The 18,354-nt window shown below is 40.7% G+C and overlaps 1 protein-coding gene across 1 annotated transcript in view; it reads left to right on the top strand.

Moving 5' to 3' along the window:
• Positions 1-324: 324 nt before the first annotated feature.
• Positions 325-18,354, top strand: part of KDM7A (lysine demethylase 7A) — a 65,424-nt gene continuing 47,394 nt past the window's right edge. Inside the window, exon 1 of the mRNA XM_051784745.1 lies at positions 325-575. Within this exon, the coding sequence (XP_051640705.1) occupies positions 460-575 (116 nt within the window). The 5' untranslated portion in view covers positions 325-459. The remainder of the gene's footprint in view (positions 576-18,354) is intronic.

The raw sequence follows: 18,354 nt of genomic DNA, 5'->3' as shown, positions 1-18,354 counted from the left end.
GCCTGGCGGGGGGGGAATCGCGCTCCCCCCGCGCACGCTCAGTGCCCGCCGCCCTCGGGCCGGGCCGGGCGGGGCGGGACCGGGCGGGGCAGAGGGGGGTGCTCCGTTAGGCGGGGCGCAGGCGCGGCGAGGCCGGTGGCCGTGCGGGGCGGGCGGGGAGGGCGGGGCGGTTCCCTCCTCCCCCTCTTCCGTCCCCATCCTCCTCCTCCTCCTCCTCCCGCCTCCGCGGGGGCCGGGTGACGCACGTGCGCGCGCCCCCGCGCGCTGTTGTCCGCTCGCTCCCGAGCCGCCCGCCCGTGCGCGTGCCTGCCGGCGGCGGGGTGCGCGCGCGGCGTGCGAGGCCGGCACGCGCGCTGTTGTTATTGGCGGCGCCGCCGCGGCCGCGGCGGAGGGAGCGGGGCGGGGGGGACGGGACGGGACGGGGAGGAGCGGGCGGCTCAGTCAGGGAGTTCTTTAAAGATGGCCGGAGCGGCGGCCGCCGCCGCGACCCCCGTGTACTGCGTGTGCCGCGAGCCCTACGACGTGAGCCGCTTCATGATCGAGTGCGACATCTGCAAGGACTGGTTCCACGGCAGGTACGGCACCGGGAGCAGCGCCGGGGTCGGGCGGCGCGGCGGGGCAGCGGCCGGGGCGGGCGGCCGGGCGGCCACCGGGCACAGGCGGTGGCAGTCGCCTCCCCTCCCTCCCGGCGAGGGGACAATGGCTGCGCGGCGGCAGCACGGAGGGACCCGCGGGCGCCCGGCCGGTCCCGCTCCCCGCGCGGTGGGGACAGCGCCGGTGCCGGCGGGGGCGGCCGTCCCCGGGCACATGGGTCCGCGGCTGCGAGGGGGCGGACGGGCCGGGCCGGGCGGGGGGGCCGGTTACGAAAGAGCAACAGATGCGGTGCCGGGGCCACCCCGAAGTTGTGCGGGCTGTGCGGAGGCGCCGCGTGTCCCCCCGCGCCCCCGGGGGGTCTCTCCCGGGACAGGGCGGTCTCCCGGCGGCGAAGTGCGGGCGCCGGGGCTGCCCCCGGCCGGGTGCGAGCTCCGGGGTGCCCGTGCGTTTTGTTTGCGGGGCGGGGGGAGCGTAGGAGGAGAAGGGTCGCCCCGCGCCTCTCTCTGCTTTGACGTTTCCAGCCCGGTCCCGAGCGGCCGCCGCCGCCGCGTGTGTGTGTGTTTTGCGACCCGAGCGTGCGAATAATAAAAGGCCCGGCAGGAGGAGGAGGAGGAGGAGGAGGAGGCGGCAGCGGTGGGGATCCACGGGCAGTTAAACAAAGGAGCAAGTTGCGGGCCCGCGGCGGCGGCGGCCGCTCGGCCGGGCCGGGGCTTGCGGGGGCCGCGCGGTGCCGCCCCCGCCGTGCGGGGAGCGCCGGGGCGAGCGCGGCGGCCCGTGATTGACAGCGCGGCGTTTAAATACCCCGAGCGGCCACAACAACAGCGCCGGCCGCCCGCCCCGCGCCCCCTGCCGGGCAGGGCCGGCAGCGCCGCCCCGGCCTGCCCCCGGCGCTGGGGGGGGAGGTCGGCTTGTTTTGTGCCTTTATTTGTGGGTTTGTTTGTTGTTTGTTTTTTTTTTTTTAATTTGTTTCCTCCCCTCAATGGCAAAAGGCAAGCGCTGGCTGAAAGTAGGTTGCGTATCTAGGTGTTACTTAACAGTGATTGTTGCGCACGGGTGTTTTCACGCCACGTTTTTTTAGGATGAAAGGCAGGCTCTCAGCGTTTCAGATGTTGACTCGTACGCCGGGGTTGATTTGTTCTTTGTACACGGGTTTTTCCCCCCGGCTCGAACCGCAGTATAATAGAAACTGTGAAAAGGTGATTTGTAAACCACAAAAACTGGCCAAAGCAGAATTGTCATACCTTGAAAACAACTCCTCGTTAATATTTTTGTCTAGATTACTGCCAGTAAAAAGGTGCTGAGCATGGTCAGAACTTTGAACGTGGAGTTTAGTGGGGCTTTTTTCTCAGTACCGGCATCAGCCGCAGATGTGTTGTGCCATCAAGGTACATTCTCGGTCTTGTCTCTTCTGTGGCTCTTTGTGGCTCTTGGTGTGGCAGGGCTGGGTTTGTGTTCGTTTTCCAAAGAAAACTCTTGCCAGTGCTGTTGTTTGGAGCGAACTGCACAGTAACTCTTTCAGGTTACAGCAGCTTAATACAAGTTTGTCAAAACTCGGTCACTGCCTAGAGTAAAGGTGCAGACATCCCGTGAAGGTGTTTGTGAGGTTACAGATTCTCTTTTTTCCAAGTGTTTTTCTTCATTTGTGTAGTTGCTCTTTCAGTCTGTCCTGGCAATTGCTGAGGTTCCATGCAGGCTGAACTTAAATCCCGGCCTTGTGCATCAGTATTACTGGGGTACGGGTGAATTAGTTTTTGGAATTGTTATGAGGAGGAAAGTATTGCCTGATTCAAAGGTGGGACAGACCACTTGGTAGCTTTCCTGAATCCTGATCCGCAAAAAGTTCCGCAGTGGTTCCTGTGATTGAGCTCTGTCATGTAATGAGTAGAAAAACTGTGCTGGCACTGAACAGCTTTGACAGTCTGAAACCCTAAAAGTGGAAAATAAGCGAGCCAGCAGGAACTGGCAACAGCCATGCTGCTCTGGGATTTAGTTGCACGCTCACTCAGTCCCGTGACTAAGGGACAGGTTTGTGGGAGACCCTATGCCCTCTGCCAGCTGTGGTCTGCTCTGGTAGTGCCTTTCCCCTTGTTTTAAGAGTGTCTAAAGACTGTTACATAGCTTATGAAAGAAAATATACACTCTCAAATCTTGAAGTTTTTGGTGAACTTCTCGGTTTCATGTTTTCTTGATTCGATTTTTAAAATTTTTTTCCCCTGACCTATGGAATGGGAGTGATGTTTCTTCTGTATTAAGAAATATATAAACCCAGATTTACTTAAGGCTGTGAAGTGCTAGCATGATACCTAGCATGTATTACTGGATTATGGACTCTTTGCTGCCTTCCTGTGTATAGTCAAGAGAGTGTCTGAACAGTACAGTAGAGGCAGTACAAAACCTGTTCTGATAGATTGGTACTTAGTCCCTTTAAATTTTATGTGAATTTTTCCCCCCTGTGTTTACTTCTTGCACTCTGTCTTCAAATGACTGTATTTTGGTTTGCTCTTACAAATGCAGTAGTATTATCAAATATGCATTTTATTGCTTCTGGCAAATATTTGTGTAAAACCAAATGTTTTGTTGTGCCTGGCAATGCTGTGAACCTACATTGTGGGTTTTAGTTACTCTACCAGTGGGCCTAACATGCCTAACATCCAGCCACAGTCTTGTGTAATTACCCCTTGCTGAACAAAAGAGTGGAACGTGTGCTGTGCAGCGTTTGAGGCTTGGTGGCTGTCTTGAATAGCTTGCAAGAGTGGAGAGATTACAGAGACTTAGATGTGACAAACTGTCAAATCTCTCAGATGGGCAAATCCATTTATACTTTAGACAATTTTTGTGTTTTTCCCATCTTTTTATCTTTTTTAAATGAAAATGTCACATTAAGCTGCTTCCTGCTTTCTGACTTGTCTAGGATATACTCCGGCTAGAATGCAGCATAAAAAGTCCTTTATTCTGCTCTAAGTGTTCAACTTTTTCTTGGATCTGTTCAGTAACTCTTGAAGCCTGTTTAATTTCTTGGCTTCATCTTCAAATGATGTGTATCATAGAATGATACTTCTCTGTCTCCCTTCATTTTTTTTATGCTCTCCCTCAGTTATTAGGGTAACTACATGCTGTCATCTTTTCTCACTTGTGTTTTTTTGCTGTGATATATGTAACCTTATGCACAGAATATCTTTTTTTAAACTGATCTTACAGTCAGCTCTGTTCTTGAAATATGTTTGTGAAGTTTGCAGAAATCCTATTGTCAGCTTTGAAATTTTTGTCCTTTTTTGTGTTCGTGATATCTGTACTTGACTAGATTTATGTGTGTTGCATAGATGTCACCTATTTCTGTGGACTAGATTTCAGACAGGTCGCAACAAACTGAAGTTTAAGCATATAATTCAGGTGTTGTCTGTAGTGCTTCAGGAGTAAATGACTGTAGAGCTGGCTTTTTGGGGAGGTTTGCTTTGTATAGCTGCACTGGTTGTATCCTGTACTGATTGTAAAGGAGCAGGGAGGAGTCAGTCAGGTAAACTGAAAATTAAAAATGCAGGTGCCCCTATGAAGTCTTCTGAGCAGCCCTTTTCCTGGGGTTGTTTTGTTTCTCAACAAAAATACAGTGAACTTCTAACATGTCTCAATGATGAATAGGTTAAGAAATTATCAAGTGTGTGGATGTCAATTACAGTAATGGCCTCTGCTTTTTGAAATGCCTGCAACCTTTCTAATGTATTTTCTTACAGTGACAAAAAATTATTTTTTTTAAACAGAAGAAATGTTTTATTCTTCAAAGTTAGAATAGTGGGGAATGGGAAGGGAAAGCATTCTTTTTTTTTTCCCCCAAAATTAGTAGTTTTTCTGAAAATTTCATAATGGTGTCAACTCTTATGTCTTCCCCCTCAAGGAAAAAAAAGACAGAAAACAACCCATCCAGCTTTGCTCAACTCATATCTTCAGTGTTTTGTGTAAATGAAGCTTAAATTTAGAAGCCATAAATATTTTTTCTTTTATAACTTTTTGTGTTTACAGAAATAAGCATTTAATTTGAGCAAGTTAGAGGGCAATAAAGGAAACACAACACTAACCTGTGTGTAGTGTACGTATTCACGCACTTCTGTTGTAAAGCAAAGTCAAGTTGATTAAATTTATATGGAATTTTTAAAAAATTGATAGCTCTTGCTCTCAGGATTAATTTTGTATTCTGTGTAGTCTTGAAAGAATTAACTTTCCTTTTCCCTTTCCTGGAGCAGTTCATTGATGGTATTTTGCCATTAGGTGTTTGATATTTTTTGCAGCTTTGTCATTATTGAAAAACATTTAATAACATCATTTGAAAAGAAAGGTGATTCATGTACCTTTTGAAGATGATTATTTAAACTGCAAATGCCTTGAGGCTTTTTTTCCTCAGATGGAGGAAAAATTCAGCACCAAAATCACATCTGAGTGAAGTTCACATAGGACATAGTTTTTCTGATATTGTGTAGATTTGAACATGTCTTCATTTGGTCTCTGAAGAAACATAAAACTTCTCAGCCACTCCTTAGTATGATCTCGATTTAAAGTCAAGGTTCCCTCTTACAGCTGTTGGGTTATGTGCTGCAGGTCTCTCTGAATGCACTGGTTTATACTCTGAAGGCAAGCTTTCTCCTTAAGAAAAGAAGGAAATGTACATGCTGTAGTGACTATTTTTCCTGAATTGGTTCTTTGTTTTGGAGCTTTATACATGAGGTTCTGCACGATGGGCTTCGCCAACTCTTTGCTGTTGAAAGAGGCTGTCCCACTCCTGGCTGCATGCTACTATAATTCCTCTTTTGCTGGTTCAGTGCTTGCCTGATTGGTAAATCAACTCTGCTCACAAAACTGACAGAACCCATTCTCTTGCTGGGTTAGCTTTTTGTTGGGTTACTGAGCTGAACGGGCTCATCAAAGGTTAGGTTGAGTCTGAGGGTGTTGCAAAACACTGATGAGGTCTGTGTTGCTGGAGATGATGATAGTGGGTGGGAAAAGACAGAAGAGTTGCTCATTTTTCTTCCTCACTGCCCACTTTGGGATCAATAGCTTACCCAGTTTTGTGGAACCTTGTTTTTGTGTCTCAGTCACCACATGTGATTCCGCTTTGAGTGTGATGGACTCGGCCCAAACCCAGCTGCTCATCTAGTGGGGTCTGTAAGAGTCAAGGACTTCCAGTGCAACTGCAGGAGTGCAACCCCAGAGCATCATCTGTTTGCAGGGGCAGGTGAAGCTCCTGCATCTGTCTTAAAGGGACTTGAAGGACAAGGCATGGTGATGCTTATGGCTGGAAGTGTGAAGGCTGCAAAGCGACTATTGCAAATGCCTTCTGGTGCGGACCTTCTGTTTACAGAAAATTAAGGCCTTGTAGTTAGAAACTACAAGGGACCTGAACTGAATCAACAAATCCTTGTCTGGTCAGTAAAGCTTTGGACTGTCATCAGAGGCTCTTGAGCTGACTTTCTGGTGTTTGTAATGTATGTATTTGCCTTAAATTCTTTAGGTGGCAATTTGGTGTATCTCAGGGAAGTGTTTGAGACCTCAAGAGAAAGCTAATGTGTTTGTTAACCTTACTTTTCCTTGTCTTAGCCTTGTTTCCTCAGAAGTAAGATGGAAGCCTCAAACTTAAGTCTAATGAGCTGTGTGTCCTCTGCCAAAGAATTAAGTAACTTCAAGTGACTTGAGCTCTTCTGACAATACAAAAGCTGAAACAGTTTTGGTTAAACTGAGAAGAAACTAGTTATAATGAGGCTGCTAGACAAGCACTTGTGTAATTGGGTGTGTGCTTCCAACCCTTTTATATTCTTCATTTGAGCAAACCATTTTTTTCCTTCTTGGTTCCCATCTGTGAAGTGGGAAGACTTATTAATATATATTAAAGTTAGATGTATTCTACTGTACTAAGCACTGAAGAGTTGCAAGTATTCAAATTTCTTCAATTTTGAAGCTGTATAATAACATGTGGAATTATGTGTAGAAGTTTTTTTCTTTATAGTTTTCTTGAAAAACTGGCTTTATTTGAAGTATGTATACTTCGGAAGTTAATGCTTCTTTCCTTTAGATCTGTAATTTGGTAAATTTTTTTCATTTGTTGTTCTGGAATAGAAGGCAGTAGATGTTTTAGAATATGCTTTCTGACATAGTAATTAGAACAAGAAAAACTGTATTTCCAACAAAGATCTGTAAGAGAACTGAATGGTACCTAATGCAGCTTTTTTAATTAGAACTCCAACAAGATTCTAGTGAGTTATTAAATGGTAGTAGTTCTAATTTCTAATTAATTATTAGAAATTATTTCTAATTAATTATTGCCTTTTCCCTGTTAGTTAAAAGATACAGGTGTTCAGATTTAGTGATTGAAAATACCTTAATTTTTTATGATATTATAGTTGACCTATATTTTTGGTACAATATTTTTTCCTTTGGCCATTCTTGACTTTACAAACAAAGGCACTGTTAAGTATTTATGTGTAATTTAACTATGTAGTAGTGAATTTTTTATTAGCTAGTTCAGTTATGATGATTTTATACTCCAAAGTGTCATTTCTTGTGCTTATGTAGCACTTCAGTATCTTCCTTTCCTTTTGTTATGTTTAATACATGCACGATTTGACCGAAGTGTTCAAAATGTTTTCAGAAGGCTCTATTCTGTGAATTTTGTATCTACAAACTACAGAGGTAAGAGAAATCTGAGTGGGAGACTGCTGCTTGATACACTTAATTTCTATATATATATGCTAGGTGCTACAGTGCAGAGTGTGAAATATGTTCTTTTATTTTAAGCTTATCTTGATCTGTTGATAATGCTGAGTTCTCTTAGGGTAACACAATGGCAGTAAAATGGATTAAGCCTTACAGTGGAGTATCACTCTGTTAACTGCCAGTGGGCAAAATCACATTAATTTTGTTTTCATTCTTCATTTGTGGTTTCTAGCTTTTCTTTTTGTGGACAGTTTTCATATTCATTAGTAGGTTTTTTTATGCTCAGTGCAGTTTTCTATGCACTGTCTGCATCATCTTTTGAAAGATCACGTAAAACAGTGTCTCCATTCTGTTGACATAATAGTTTGCACAAGTTGAAGATGAACTAATACTCTTCATGTAAATATTTGTAATTTCCCTACATCATTGTAAAATAGGATACCATTGTCTCAAAACAACTCTGAGTAATCAGTAAAGACTTCTGTAGGTACAATGTGCATGCTTAAAACCGTAAACATGCTGAAATTTTACCTTTTGTCTCATTGCTCAAGTACGAAAATTCAATTAACAACATTGCTATTGCTGTATTGTCAATGTATGAGAGATATTTTAGTGAAATATATAGCTTTTAAAATAGTTAAGCTATTTTTCATTTGTCAGTCCTTTCTAATGTGTTGTAACATTAGCTCGTGAATACACAGAACTAACAGTCTATGGAGTATGAATAGTCTTGAGATGTCTGCTGTATGGTGGTAATGTGGATTTATGTGGCTAGTTACATCTCCTCAGGTCAATTCTGCTTTTGAATGGAATTAATATTTAATACTGGTTTCTCCATTACTTCAGCATTAACTAAAGTAGACTTCAAAACTGGTTTCTTTTCGAAAATATTGAGTTCATTGTTGCTCAGGCAGGCATAAATGCTGATGTTTGCCACAAAAGCAAGAAAGCTTTTTTACAAAACCCTCCCACATCATTCTGTCTTAAAAGCCAACTGGAGTGAGAATGACTGTTGTAGATTTTTAATATATTGTGGTATGAAGTCTATTTATTTTCATCTGAAACTGTCAGCTGACACTGCATCTAGCCTGGGAAATTAATTTCATAAATTTAATTGTGTTTATTCCGTTTACATTAATACTTTATTCACTTAAAGGCTCTTAAATCAGTATTCATGGAAGTGAGTGCAAGGAAAGGTGACTCTCTGAGAAATGGAATCTTTGATATTGAAGGCATGGGATTGATCTGATCTGTCATTCTTGCCACTTATCAGGCAGTATTTTCTGAAGAGACTGACATTTTTCTTTTGGGATATTGATGTTTGACTGCCAATAAACAAAGGCCAGATCAGATAAATGGAGAGCAACCAAAGAAAGTGCTGTGTCTTATTACCCAATAGTACTTGTAAAACTTCTAGTTGGCTTGCCCAAGGTACAGATTTTTAGTTTTGTTTCAATAACAAAAATATTTGCATCTTTTCACTAAAGGATTACATCATGTGCTTGACTTACAAAACTCAGTGTCAAGAACAAGCAGAAGAGAAATGAGGTATTGCGAGTTAATGTAGGGCTTTCGGAGGTGTTGGTGGATGCATCTGTGAGCTGTGGAGTGCTGTATGGAGCAGTCTAGGAACAGTATCAACAGCAAGGTAGCTGTGCTCGTGTGACACCGTGCTCAGGCAAATATTGCCAATCTGTCTCTCAGGATGGTGTTATCCCTTTTTATTTCATGAAGGTGTGCTGTGTTGACATATCACAGCCTCAAGCCCAAACACTCTGTCCTAGGTGTTTCTCTGTGCTTTATTGCTTATGTAAGAGGGGACTGAAAGAGTGTTAGGAAAAAGGTGTACACATGTAGTCTCCTAAATCTCAAGTTAAGTTCTGACTACAGTATTTGTCTGCCTGGAGGACAGATCAGTGTGAGGCAAAGGTGAACAGCAACTTTCTGCCCCTGATGCTGTGCTCTCCTGTGTGAACAGCGAGGGCATCTGGGGGCATCCCTTCGCATCTCTTAACACGGCAGTAAAATGTGCTGCTCTGGTGGGATGAATATCACAGAAAGAGTTTAGAGTGCTGTTCTTATTCTTGCTAAGAATGAACGGGACAGCTGTAGTATTGAGTGATTGGACTAACGTCCTCGCTGAAAAGTGCTTATTTAACATTTAACTGAGTGAAAGCAGATGCCTTGGCTGTACTTACACTTCCAGCATGGTCAGCTGGCTTGTGCTTGAGGCATCATGAAGCTGGAGGATTTAGGTATTAACTAGAGTTAGAAGTGTCATTTGAGTAAATCAAAATTTTCTGAAGTGAAGGTGTATATCTTAAGTGCTTCTACAAATTCTGACATTTATATTTTACTGGTAAGGGCAAATTCCAATTTCCCTTTGTTTTTTCAAATTGGTGTCTTAGCTGCCATCACCAGTAAGAATGCATTCATCTTACTGGCCCTTATTTGACTGTGAGAATAATTCTGTTTTCTAATGAAAAAACACAAACCTTCCACTTTGTAGAATAATAAACCTTTTTACTCCTAGTTAGTTCTGGTACTGGATACCGAATAGATTTATTACTATAAGAGCGATCCAAGTCTTGTACATTGGTGAAAGGAGGATATCATGGTGGCAGTGTTTAATGTGTTAATGCCAGGTGTCATTACTTACTTCTGACAAAGATGCCTTGCATACAAGCGGTCTTTTCCCAAAGGTTATTCCTGACATTAAGGAATAGATACAAGATTTGTCTAAAGTCCTGTTTGTTTATTGCACATTAGTGCTCTTGAGCCTTTTTTCTTTCTCCCCAGCATATCAATGTCCATGCAGGTCTCTAGTTGGCTGAATCTCTCTTGTCTTTCATAGGGTTGCACTGTATCTAATGCTCATTTTTCTTTGATACTACATGTAGTCTTAAACAGTGATGTTGTGTGTGGAGGAGGACAAGGAAATGAAACAAAGTCATGAAAAAATGGTAAAACATGGGCAAATAAAGCTTCAGCCTTTAAATATGGTCAGATGATCAGTGAAATGATTCTGAGCAGACATCTTGTTTGTCTGGACTAAGCTTACATGAAGCAGGCACTGGTACATTTACATCATGTGATTAAGAGTGAATTGCAATGCATTCCTTACGGCTTTTGGTACATGTGTGCTGAGAATGGAAGTGAACAAATCTTGTAGTATGTGAGGTCAGTTTTCAATGCAAACTACATGGGCAATTCCCAGAGAGTTGCTTGTGGACCATATAGCAGACTGAAGCAGTAAAGTCTCTGTCTGTGGTTTTCCACACCATTCCAGGGCAACACTAGTAAACTATAACATGCTTTTCATAACACATTAGTAAATACTTTGAATAGTCTGTTTTTCTGTGGAGCTTGCTTTTTTCTTTTTTTTTTGGGAGGTGTGCGTGTGAGGTTTTTTTGTTGGTTTGGTTAGGTTTTTTGTTGGGTTTCTTTTTCTTTTGGTACAGCTAATGGAGATAGAAGTAGCAGATAAATGTGTTTTATATAAATGTGTTTGTTAACACAATGTGGTAAAATTCTATTTCTTATAATGCCAACCTGAGGAAGCTGGACAGGCATCTTTCTAGTGTGAATGTAGGCATTGTTCTGAGCCTCTGAGAAATTCATCAGCTTTCTATGAAGTTTGTGCACCATGATACTTTGGAATGGGGTTTTTGTTAGGAAATGTGCTTTGTCCCTTAATATGCTTGCCATGTGTTTAGAAGAAAAACTGTAAATCTCTAGATGATCATTGTTGGAAACTTACTGAATATATGCCAAGAGGATGGGAGTAAGTAGATACTTCCTTTTCAAAATTCCGTACCAGACACAAAGTAACTGAATGGGACTTCTGGTTTTCAGGTGTCTGAAAAATTGGAACATCTGCTCACATGGGGTATCTACAAAGGGAATAAGCAGCCTAGTGAAGAAGAGATAGTCCTCTAGGTGAAAAGCTGGATGGAAAGGTGTCAGAAAACTGAAGACAATGCAGAAGAAAACTGTTACCAGAACAAAGAATACTTGGGGGATATTAAAACTTCACACTCTTGCAGTAGAAGTTAATTTTGAACATTAATTTGTGACTGAAAAAAAGCCTCTATGCTAAAATGTCCATTACAGTGGCCAATCACCCTGAAGTGATGTGTGGAAGATCCAAGTTCTAATGCAGCCAGTAGGCTTGGTGATGCTTGCTGATAAAAATGCATGGCTGAGTTATTGATTAGGTGGAAACTGCTTTATGGTGTGCAGAAAATAAGAAGCGATGATTAAAATTAATTTAAATTTAAAATGTAACTTTCAGTAACTTTCTCTGAATGGAATGTAATGTGAATCAGCTGCATCAAGTCCAATTTTAATTACTGCATTTTCTGAAGATAGATGTGCAGGTTGAGGTTGTCTATGTAACTCTACAACTTGCATTGCTAAAAGAAAAAAAAGTCTTTTTAAAGAAAGATGACTCTGAGTGTATTTGAATTAATGTACTACAAATTATATTGTAAGGTTGGGGAATTCTCACTCTTCAAATAGCTTGATTATTTTTTCCTTAGTATTTTTAGTTTTAGTTTCATAGCCAGTGCTATGTAATTTAAACAAATTGATAAATAAACTTTTCTTCTGTAATTGAACTGTAAGAAAATGGCTTAATGGTTCACATTCAGTGAATTGTCAGACTCATTAAAGGCTCTTTAAAGGTCATTGACCTCTAAATCTTTATCTAGAAAACACTTGTGGTAAAGGGTTTTTCTCCTGTCAAGTATTTACTACTTTTTGCTAATTATTAAAGAAAAATCTTTTTGGCACTTTCAGATTACATTAGTGGAGGTTGTAACAAAAAAGCAAAACATTACTATTATTTTCAAGCTAGAAAAGCAACAGCTTCCAAAAAGCCTGGCAGGTATGAGGCAGGTTTTAGGCAAATTTGAAGTCCTCTCTGGTTCTTGAAATATTTAGAGAAATGGACAGTTCTGCCTTTTTTAAAAGGAAAACAGGTGCATTCACAGTCACAGCATAGACTATTATGTTCCTGTAAGAAGCACTATTAAATCAGAAGACAAAGAAAATGTATCAGTATGTCTTAAGACCTGGAAAAGATTGTGCTGTAATTCATGTTTACTGTATGTATATGTTCAGTAATGTCAAGAGCAGGGACCAGAACTCAAGATAATCTTGTCAAAGTCTGAGTGCCTTAACCAAACACTTGTGTTTGGGTCATGTTACATTCTGTTCTGGGCATATAATTCTTGGATACTTTTCTGCAGAGTAAGAGGTCATAAGTGGGGGAGATAAAGAGTATCTTTATATGAAAAGTAACATGGAGGTGAACGTTCCCATGAGATGTGTGGGCTTGAACTCCTACACCCTAAATAAGCGCTGCTGCCATCTTGCTTGGAAAAACAAAAGCTTTTCCCTTCATAACTACTTTTTAGTGCCCTGTAGTTTGAAAGTATGGCAGCTGTGCTTGCCTTGTGGCTTGGATGCCAGGGAATGTGGCACATGCTGGCTGAGTTAGAGGTTTTCTCTCAAAGAATTAATTTTGTGTTTTTCACTATAAGTGAACCTTAATGTCTTCTGTGATTTTTTTCAGGAGACTTTTTGCACTAGGTCCTCTGCTTCATGCTTTCCTTGTATGTTTTTTTGAGCATTCTTGTTTGAATTATGAGAGTTTTCTCCATTACGAAGAAGTTATTGTAAGAGCTGTATGTACATACACTGTACATACACTGATACATGGATAAAACCTTTTTTTTTTCCTCTCCCCATATAAAAGCTGTGGAGCTGAGGAGCACAGACTGAATTAAAGATTACTTTTGAAAGTGTTTGTATGTAAAGTCTGGAATAAAAGATGTAGATTTGTGGTTTTGCAAATATTATAGATGATTCTAAATAGCTTATGATAGAACAAAAATAGTTTTGGTAACCTGGATCTGAACTTTTAAGAATTTGAGATTAAAATCAGCATGTCAGATTATATCCAGAATAAAAATAATGGATGCAGATAAAATTCATTCTTAGTTCTGATGTAACTCAACCTCAAAATTCTATTTACTTTTGTTCTGCGCTATTTGAAGTTTCCACATGGTCTGAAAATTACTGTGCTCCATTAATTCCATCTGAAGAGGATTGAACAGTTAGATTTCTGTAGATAGAATAATGTGTAAAAGTAACTTCTTGAGATGATATGGACTGCATGGATGCAGTTTTGACTGGTATGCCCCTCTGGACCTCTATAAGCAGCTGAGAATCCAATAAAGATCTCTAAATTATAGGCATTATCTAGTTGGTTGAAGGAGCTTATTCTACTTACAGCTCTGCCAGCCAGCCAATGTAACATCTGATATTTAGACTCATTATCTGTGTATCTGAAACAGTTTGCTTGTATCATAGCTTAAATAGAAGTTAATGTAATCAGATACTCCATCTGCTTTTGAAACGAGCATGGTGAGCTAGAGATGATGAGCCAGTTTGCTCTCAGATTTCTTCAGAAATGAAGCATCTGTCTCTACTTGCTATTGACTGCAAGTCTATTTGCCTTATAAAAGTAAGGTATTTCAAAGCTTTAGGAGCCATCATGTATTATTTTGTGTTGTGGTTAGAAGATGAAGAAATTATTCAGCTTACTAAAAAGCTTACTAAAAAGTTCTTAGCAATGTCTGAAAAATATTGTAGGCTGGAGGAGGAATTACTCATTTGAGAAGCAGAGGAGTTTAAAAATTTCTTCAATTTTTATTTTTCTTAAAGGAGAACTACTTAATGAGTTGAATTTTGAAGGCAATAAAAGATTTATTTCAGGTACAGCTGCAGACACTCTGAATGCTACTGCGGCTTTTAAGGCTACTTAGGAGAAGGCTCCAGGAGGTCTTTAAAACCAATCAGGATAAGAAATTTTTAACCCAGCTAGGTGGTAAGTGTATTTGGTGTAAGGAGCCAATTAAAAGGTGTGTAAAGGAGGCTGAAGCCAAGTTTGCTGTACCTGCATTCTGTAAAAGTAGTAAACCAGACACACAGTAACCCAGAATAAGGCATTTGCAGCAATGTGGTTTTAAGGTTGTGCTAATACTGGTTGCTGGTGCTAGAATGTGGGAGACAGAAAATGGTATTGTCTAGTATCAATAGGAGAAAATCATATTTTCAAATTATTTCTGACATCATTTTCCAATTAAAGGAGCACAGTTTAAAAACAATAATTAGTGTCCTAATCAATGCCCTCAGGTTAGGAAGTCATTTTGGTTTGTTGTTGTTCACCTCCAAACCTTTTTTTATCACTTCAGATACTTCAGAACAAGACAGATCGGATGGTGTCTACTGACAGTGTTACTCAGGATGTCGTAAGCTTTGCAGACTGTGCATTGCATAAAATAACACAGTACTGATAGTACTTGTCAGGCTTCATGATCTTTTTAAACAGCTCATCTTTATTAAGCAACCTGATCTTTCTAAACAGCTCATCTTCATTAGGCAACCAGAATAACCAGCTAATACTCTCTGTAGGAGGCTGCAGTCCGTGCACTTCGTTGATGAGGAACATTCAACACTTGTAGCTGTTGAGACGGAAATGGAACCGCCGAAGACATACCAAAACATTCCCAGATGAATTTAAAAATGCTTACAGTGCAGATTGCCTAAAAAGAGGTGGTTGAACTAAAACTAGTGTTAGAGATGTTTGTTACATAAATGTTTTTTTTTTTGTGAGACTTGGGTGTAGGTAATTCTGGAATTTAGAAACTGCTGTGAGTGAGTATGCAAGTCAGTGAGTGTTAAAGAACCATTAGTGAGTTTTTTTCTGATCAGCCTCTAAAAAATAAACCCCAAACATTAAACCTTGTTGTTTCCCTGATAGTGATATTTCTTTAAATAAGAGCATATAGATATCTTCCTGCTTCAAAATGCTCATCACGTTTCTTTTAAACTAGAAGGTGAGAATCTAGCTGAAAGTTTGTCTTTCTAATCTTGCCCTGCTTTATGAAAACCCATGTTTAGAAATGTATCTTCCAAACTGTTCGGATTACTCATTTTATAGTTACTGTTGTACTTTAGTGAGATATTGGAAAGAGTGTTTTGTAAGCAAATAACATACCGGTCATGACATAAGGTCAGACATCTGCCTGGTACTTGCATCAGCTGCTCCTGTAACTGGAGCTACAGATAACCGGCCTCAAGGAGCTGATTAGGCACTTCATCAGAGAGGGACTGGGTGCCTAAAGGCATTCAGACTAAGACCATCTTAAATGTTGTGCTAAGAAAACCTTGGCTCATATATAACATCTAGTGCCAATGCATGCATCTCTTGGATTTAGTAATGTCTCCCTTGATGTTGTGCGGGGTATGTGATTAAATCTAGGAAGTTTTCCACATTGCAGGGATGTTCCCTGCAATCTAATTGGTAAACTATTGGCAATTTATCTATTAGGTCGGAGTAGTTCTAGGTATTACTGAATAATGAAGTCCAATGGTAGACCTGACCAGGTATAGTGACTTGCATGGCCAAGAGGAGCAATCCTACTTCTCATATCCCTCTCTCTAGATTGCATAGCTCCATTCCCTCTCATGAATTGGCTCTGGCAGTTGCCCAGCTGTGCTGTAAGCTAACTTGATAAACAGACAAAAGACTGGTGAGGTTACTTTCTGTCAGAGAAACGAGTGAAAACAGGTTGCCTTGTAACCTGGCAAGTACCAAGGCCATCGCAGGGAAGGGGAATAGGAATGCTTGCTTGGAAGGGAATGAGTAACCTGCCTCTTCCAGTGGGTGCAAGCTGTTAGATTAATGCAAGCTATATCGTGTAATGGCTTCCTAGGATTTGTTTGGCATTTTGGGTTGACCCTCAGTTTCTCTTCATAGGATGTTTCTGTGTTTAATTCTGTTAATTTCTCTTTTCTTCCCTTCCCTTCCAATGTCCTCTCTCTTAGAAACAAGTAACTAATATGTCTGTTCTGTGTATAAAAGGCCCTTGCTCTACTTAATAGGAAACTGCACTGGCACTGCAATTTCTGTTGATTGTGGTCAAAAAACTTGGGATGCCAGTAGATCTTAACCATATCGTGCAGTTTTTCATTAGGATGGCTAGTGAGAATTAACAGGAGTCTATGGGCAAATTGGAGCTGAAGAAGCTCAGGACAAAAAACTAAGAATGTAAAAGTTAGATGGGCAGATGTGTCTGGACTATATATCATTGAATCATGGAATCATTAGGATCAGAAAAGACCTCATAAGATCATTGAGTCTAACCATTGAATTAACACTGCCATGTTCACCACTAATCCATGTCCCCAAGTGCCACATCCACACATTTTTTGAACACTTCCAGAGATGCTGATTCCATAATTTGTATATGATATATATATATATATAAAAGGCCATATAATATATAGCCTTAATTTGCTGTATTGAAGTTTCATAGTTGCTTTATTCCTGAATGACTGAAAATTTAATTAATTTGTATACTGACTTCCCTTTTTTATCTTCTCGTTATCTCTGTAGAGCTTAGCTTATTTCTTCCTGTTTTTCTCCTGAGCAGGTAATGGTAGCAATTTGGGGTAGTAGTTTGTTCTTGGGTAGAATACAACCACACACAAGCACTCAGTTTAAGATGTCTCTCAGCTATGGCAGCTGTTTTAAATGGTTGAAGATTTTGTGGTTTGGTGGTGGGGCGTGGGGCATTTTTTTTTGTTTTGTTTTGTTTTTGTTTTTTTTTGTTTTGTATTTTTCTTTTCATAGAATCGAGCCAGAGTGTCAGTTCTGCCTTTAAAACCTCTGGTTTTGAAGGTATTATTTTAAAGTACTTATTTTTTGCTTGTTGTAAGTTTTGGATTTTTTTTTCTTATTTGTAAGCACAATTGTAAGAGAATAATCCTGGCTGAAAATTGAAATAAGGCAAATTACCTAAATAAGATGCAGTTATGTGTCAGGGGGTTTTACTAGGTAGTGGTATATCTCAGGGGAAGAGGTAGACTTCTGTTGACTTGGAGTCTTGAGGAGGAGATGAAAATACATAATTGAAAAACTTCCTTAAACACCTAGAAAACCTTTGCCATTAGTATATATGAGGGCAATTATTTTTGTCTTTTTTTTTTTTCTCTCTTGCAGTGCTTTCTCTCTCTGAAACAAATACTAATATGTGTATTCCTTTGTGTATATCGGGCCCATACTACCTCACAGGGAAACAGAACTGTTGTAGACTGTGCATTATAACCCGGACTGAAATTCATGTTGGCTGCGGTCAGATAAATTGGGACTCCAGTGTTCCTAGAATTAATTGAAATCCAATGTTAATCCTCTTTCCTGCATCAGTTATGGGAAGGACAGGATAGCTCTCATTTATTCCAGCAGGCTTCAAGCAGTTGCGACTCCACTAAGACACAGTGCCTGAAGTCAGATTGGACTATTGTTCCTCCTTCTCTTTGGTGTGTCAGTCTGGCCATGCTGGGAAAATGAATGGAGAAAGATAAATCTGAACTGCTGTAGAGAATGTTTCTAATTCCTGAGCACTGCATTTTGCTTCATATACAAAGGATTACACAGATTGTTGGTTTTAAAAGAGAATTTCTTCAGGACAGATCAATGGATATTTTTTTCTTTCTTTCCTACAAATCTTATGTCTTGATTCTCTTGCTGGTATCATCCTGGTTTCTGTCATTGGTTTCACACTGAAATAGGGCCTTCAGCTGTCACAGCTGCTTTTAAAATGCTTTTTTCTCTGCTCTCACTGACAAGCTGTTTAGTTTCGAGATCTGCTGTAGTCTTCTTAAATATTATTTTTCTGATTGTCTTGAGGCAGCTCGTTTTACCCAAATCTACACTAAAATGTCTAGGCACCTTCAGACCTTCATTTCTCTAAAATAATGATTTTAAAAGGACAAGGGACAAAAATTATTGTAAATACTCTTAAAGTAGTTTGTTGCAATCAGTAATACCACTTGGTATAGGAAGGACAGAGAAATTTGGTATATACTTACCAGATGATACAAAGCAGAAGGAATACATCAGAAGTACTTCTGTAATGTTAAGTTGGTTCTGTCAGAAATAGTGATTATGAAAAGTACTTCTCATAAAACTGCTGCACATTAATACATGAT

Source organism: Manacus candei, unplaced genomic scaffold (genome assembly GCF_025592945.1).
Source record: "Manacus candei isolate 608988 ecotype Guabito, Panama unplaced genomic scaffold, ASM2559294v1 h1tg000018l, whole genome shotgun sequence".
NCBI lineage: Eukaryota > Metazoa > Chordata > Aves > Passeriformes > Pipridae > Manacus > Manacus candei.
Note: the sequence above shows the minus strand (reverse complement) of the source record. Positions and strands in the feature narration are given on the sequence as shown.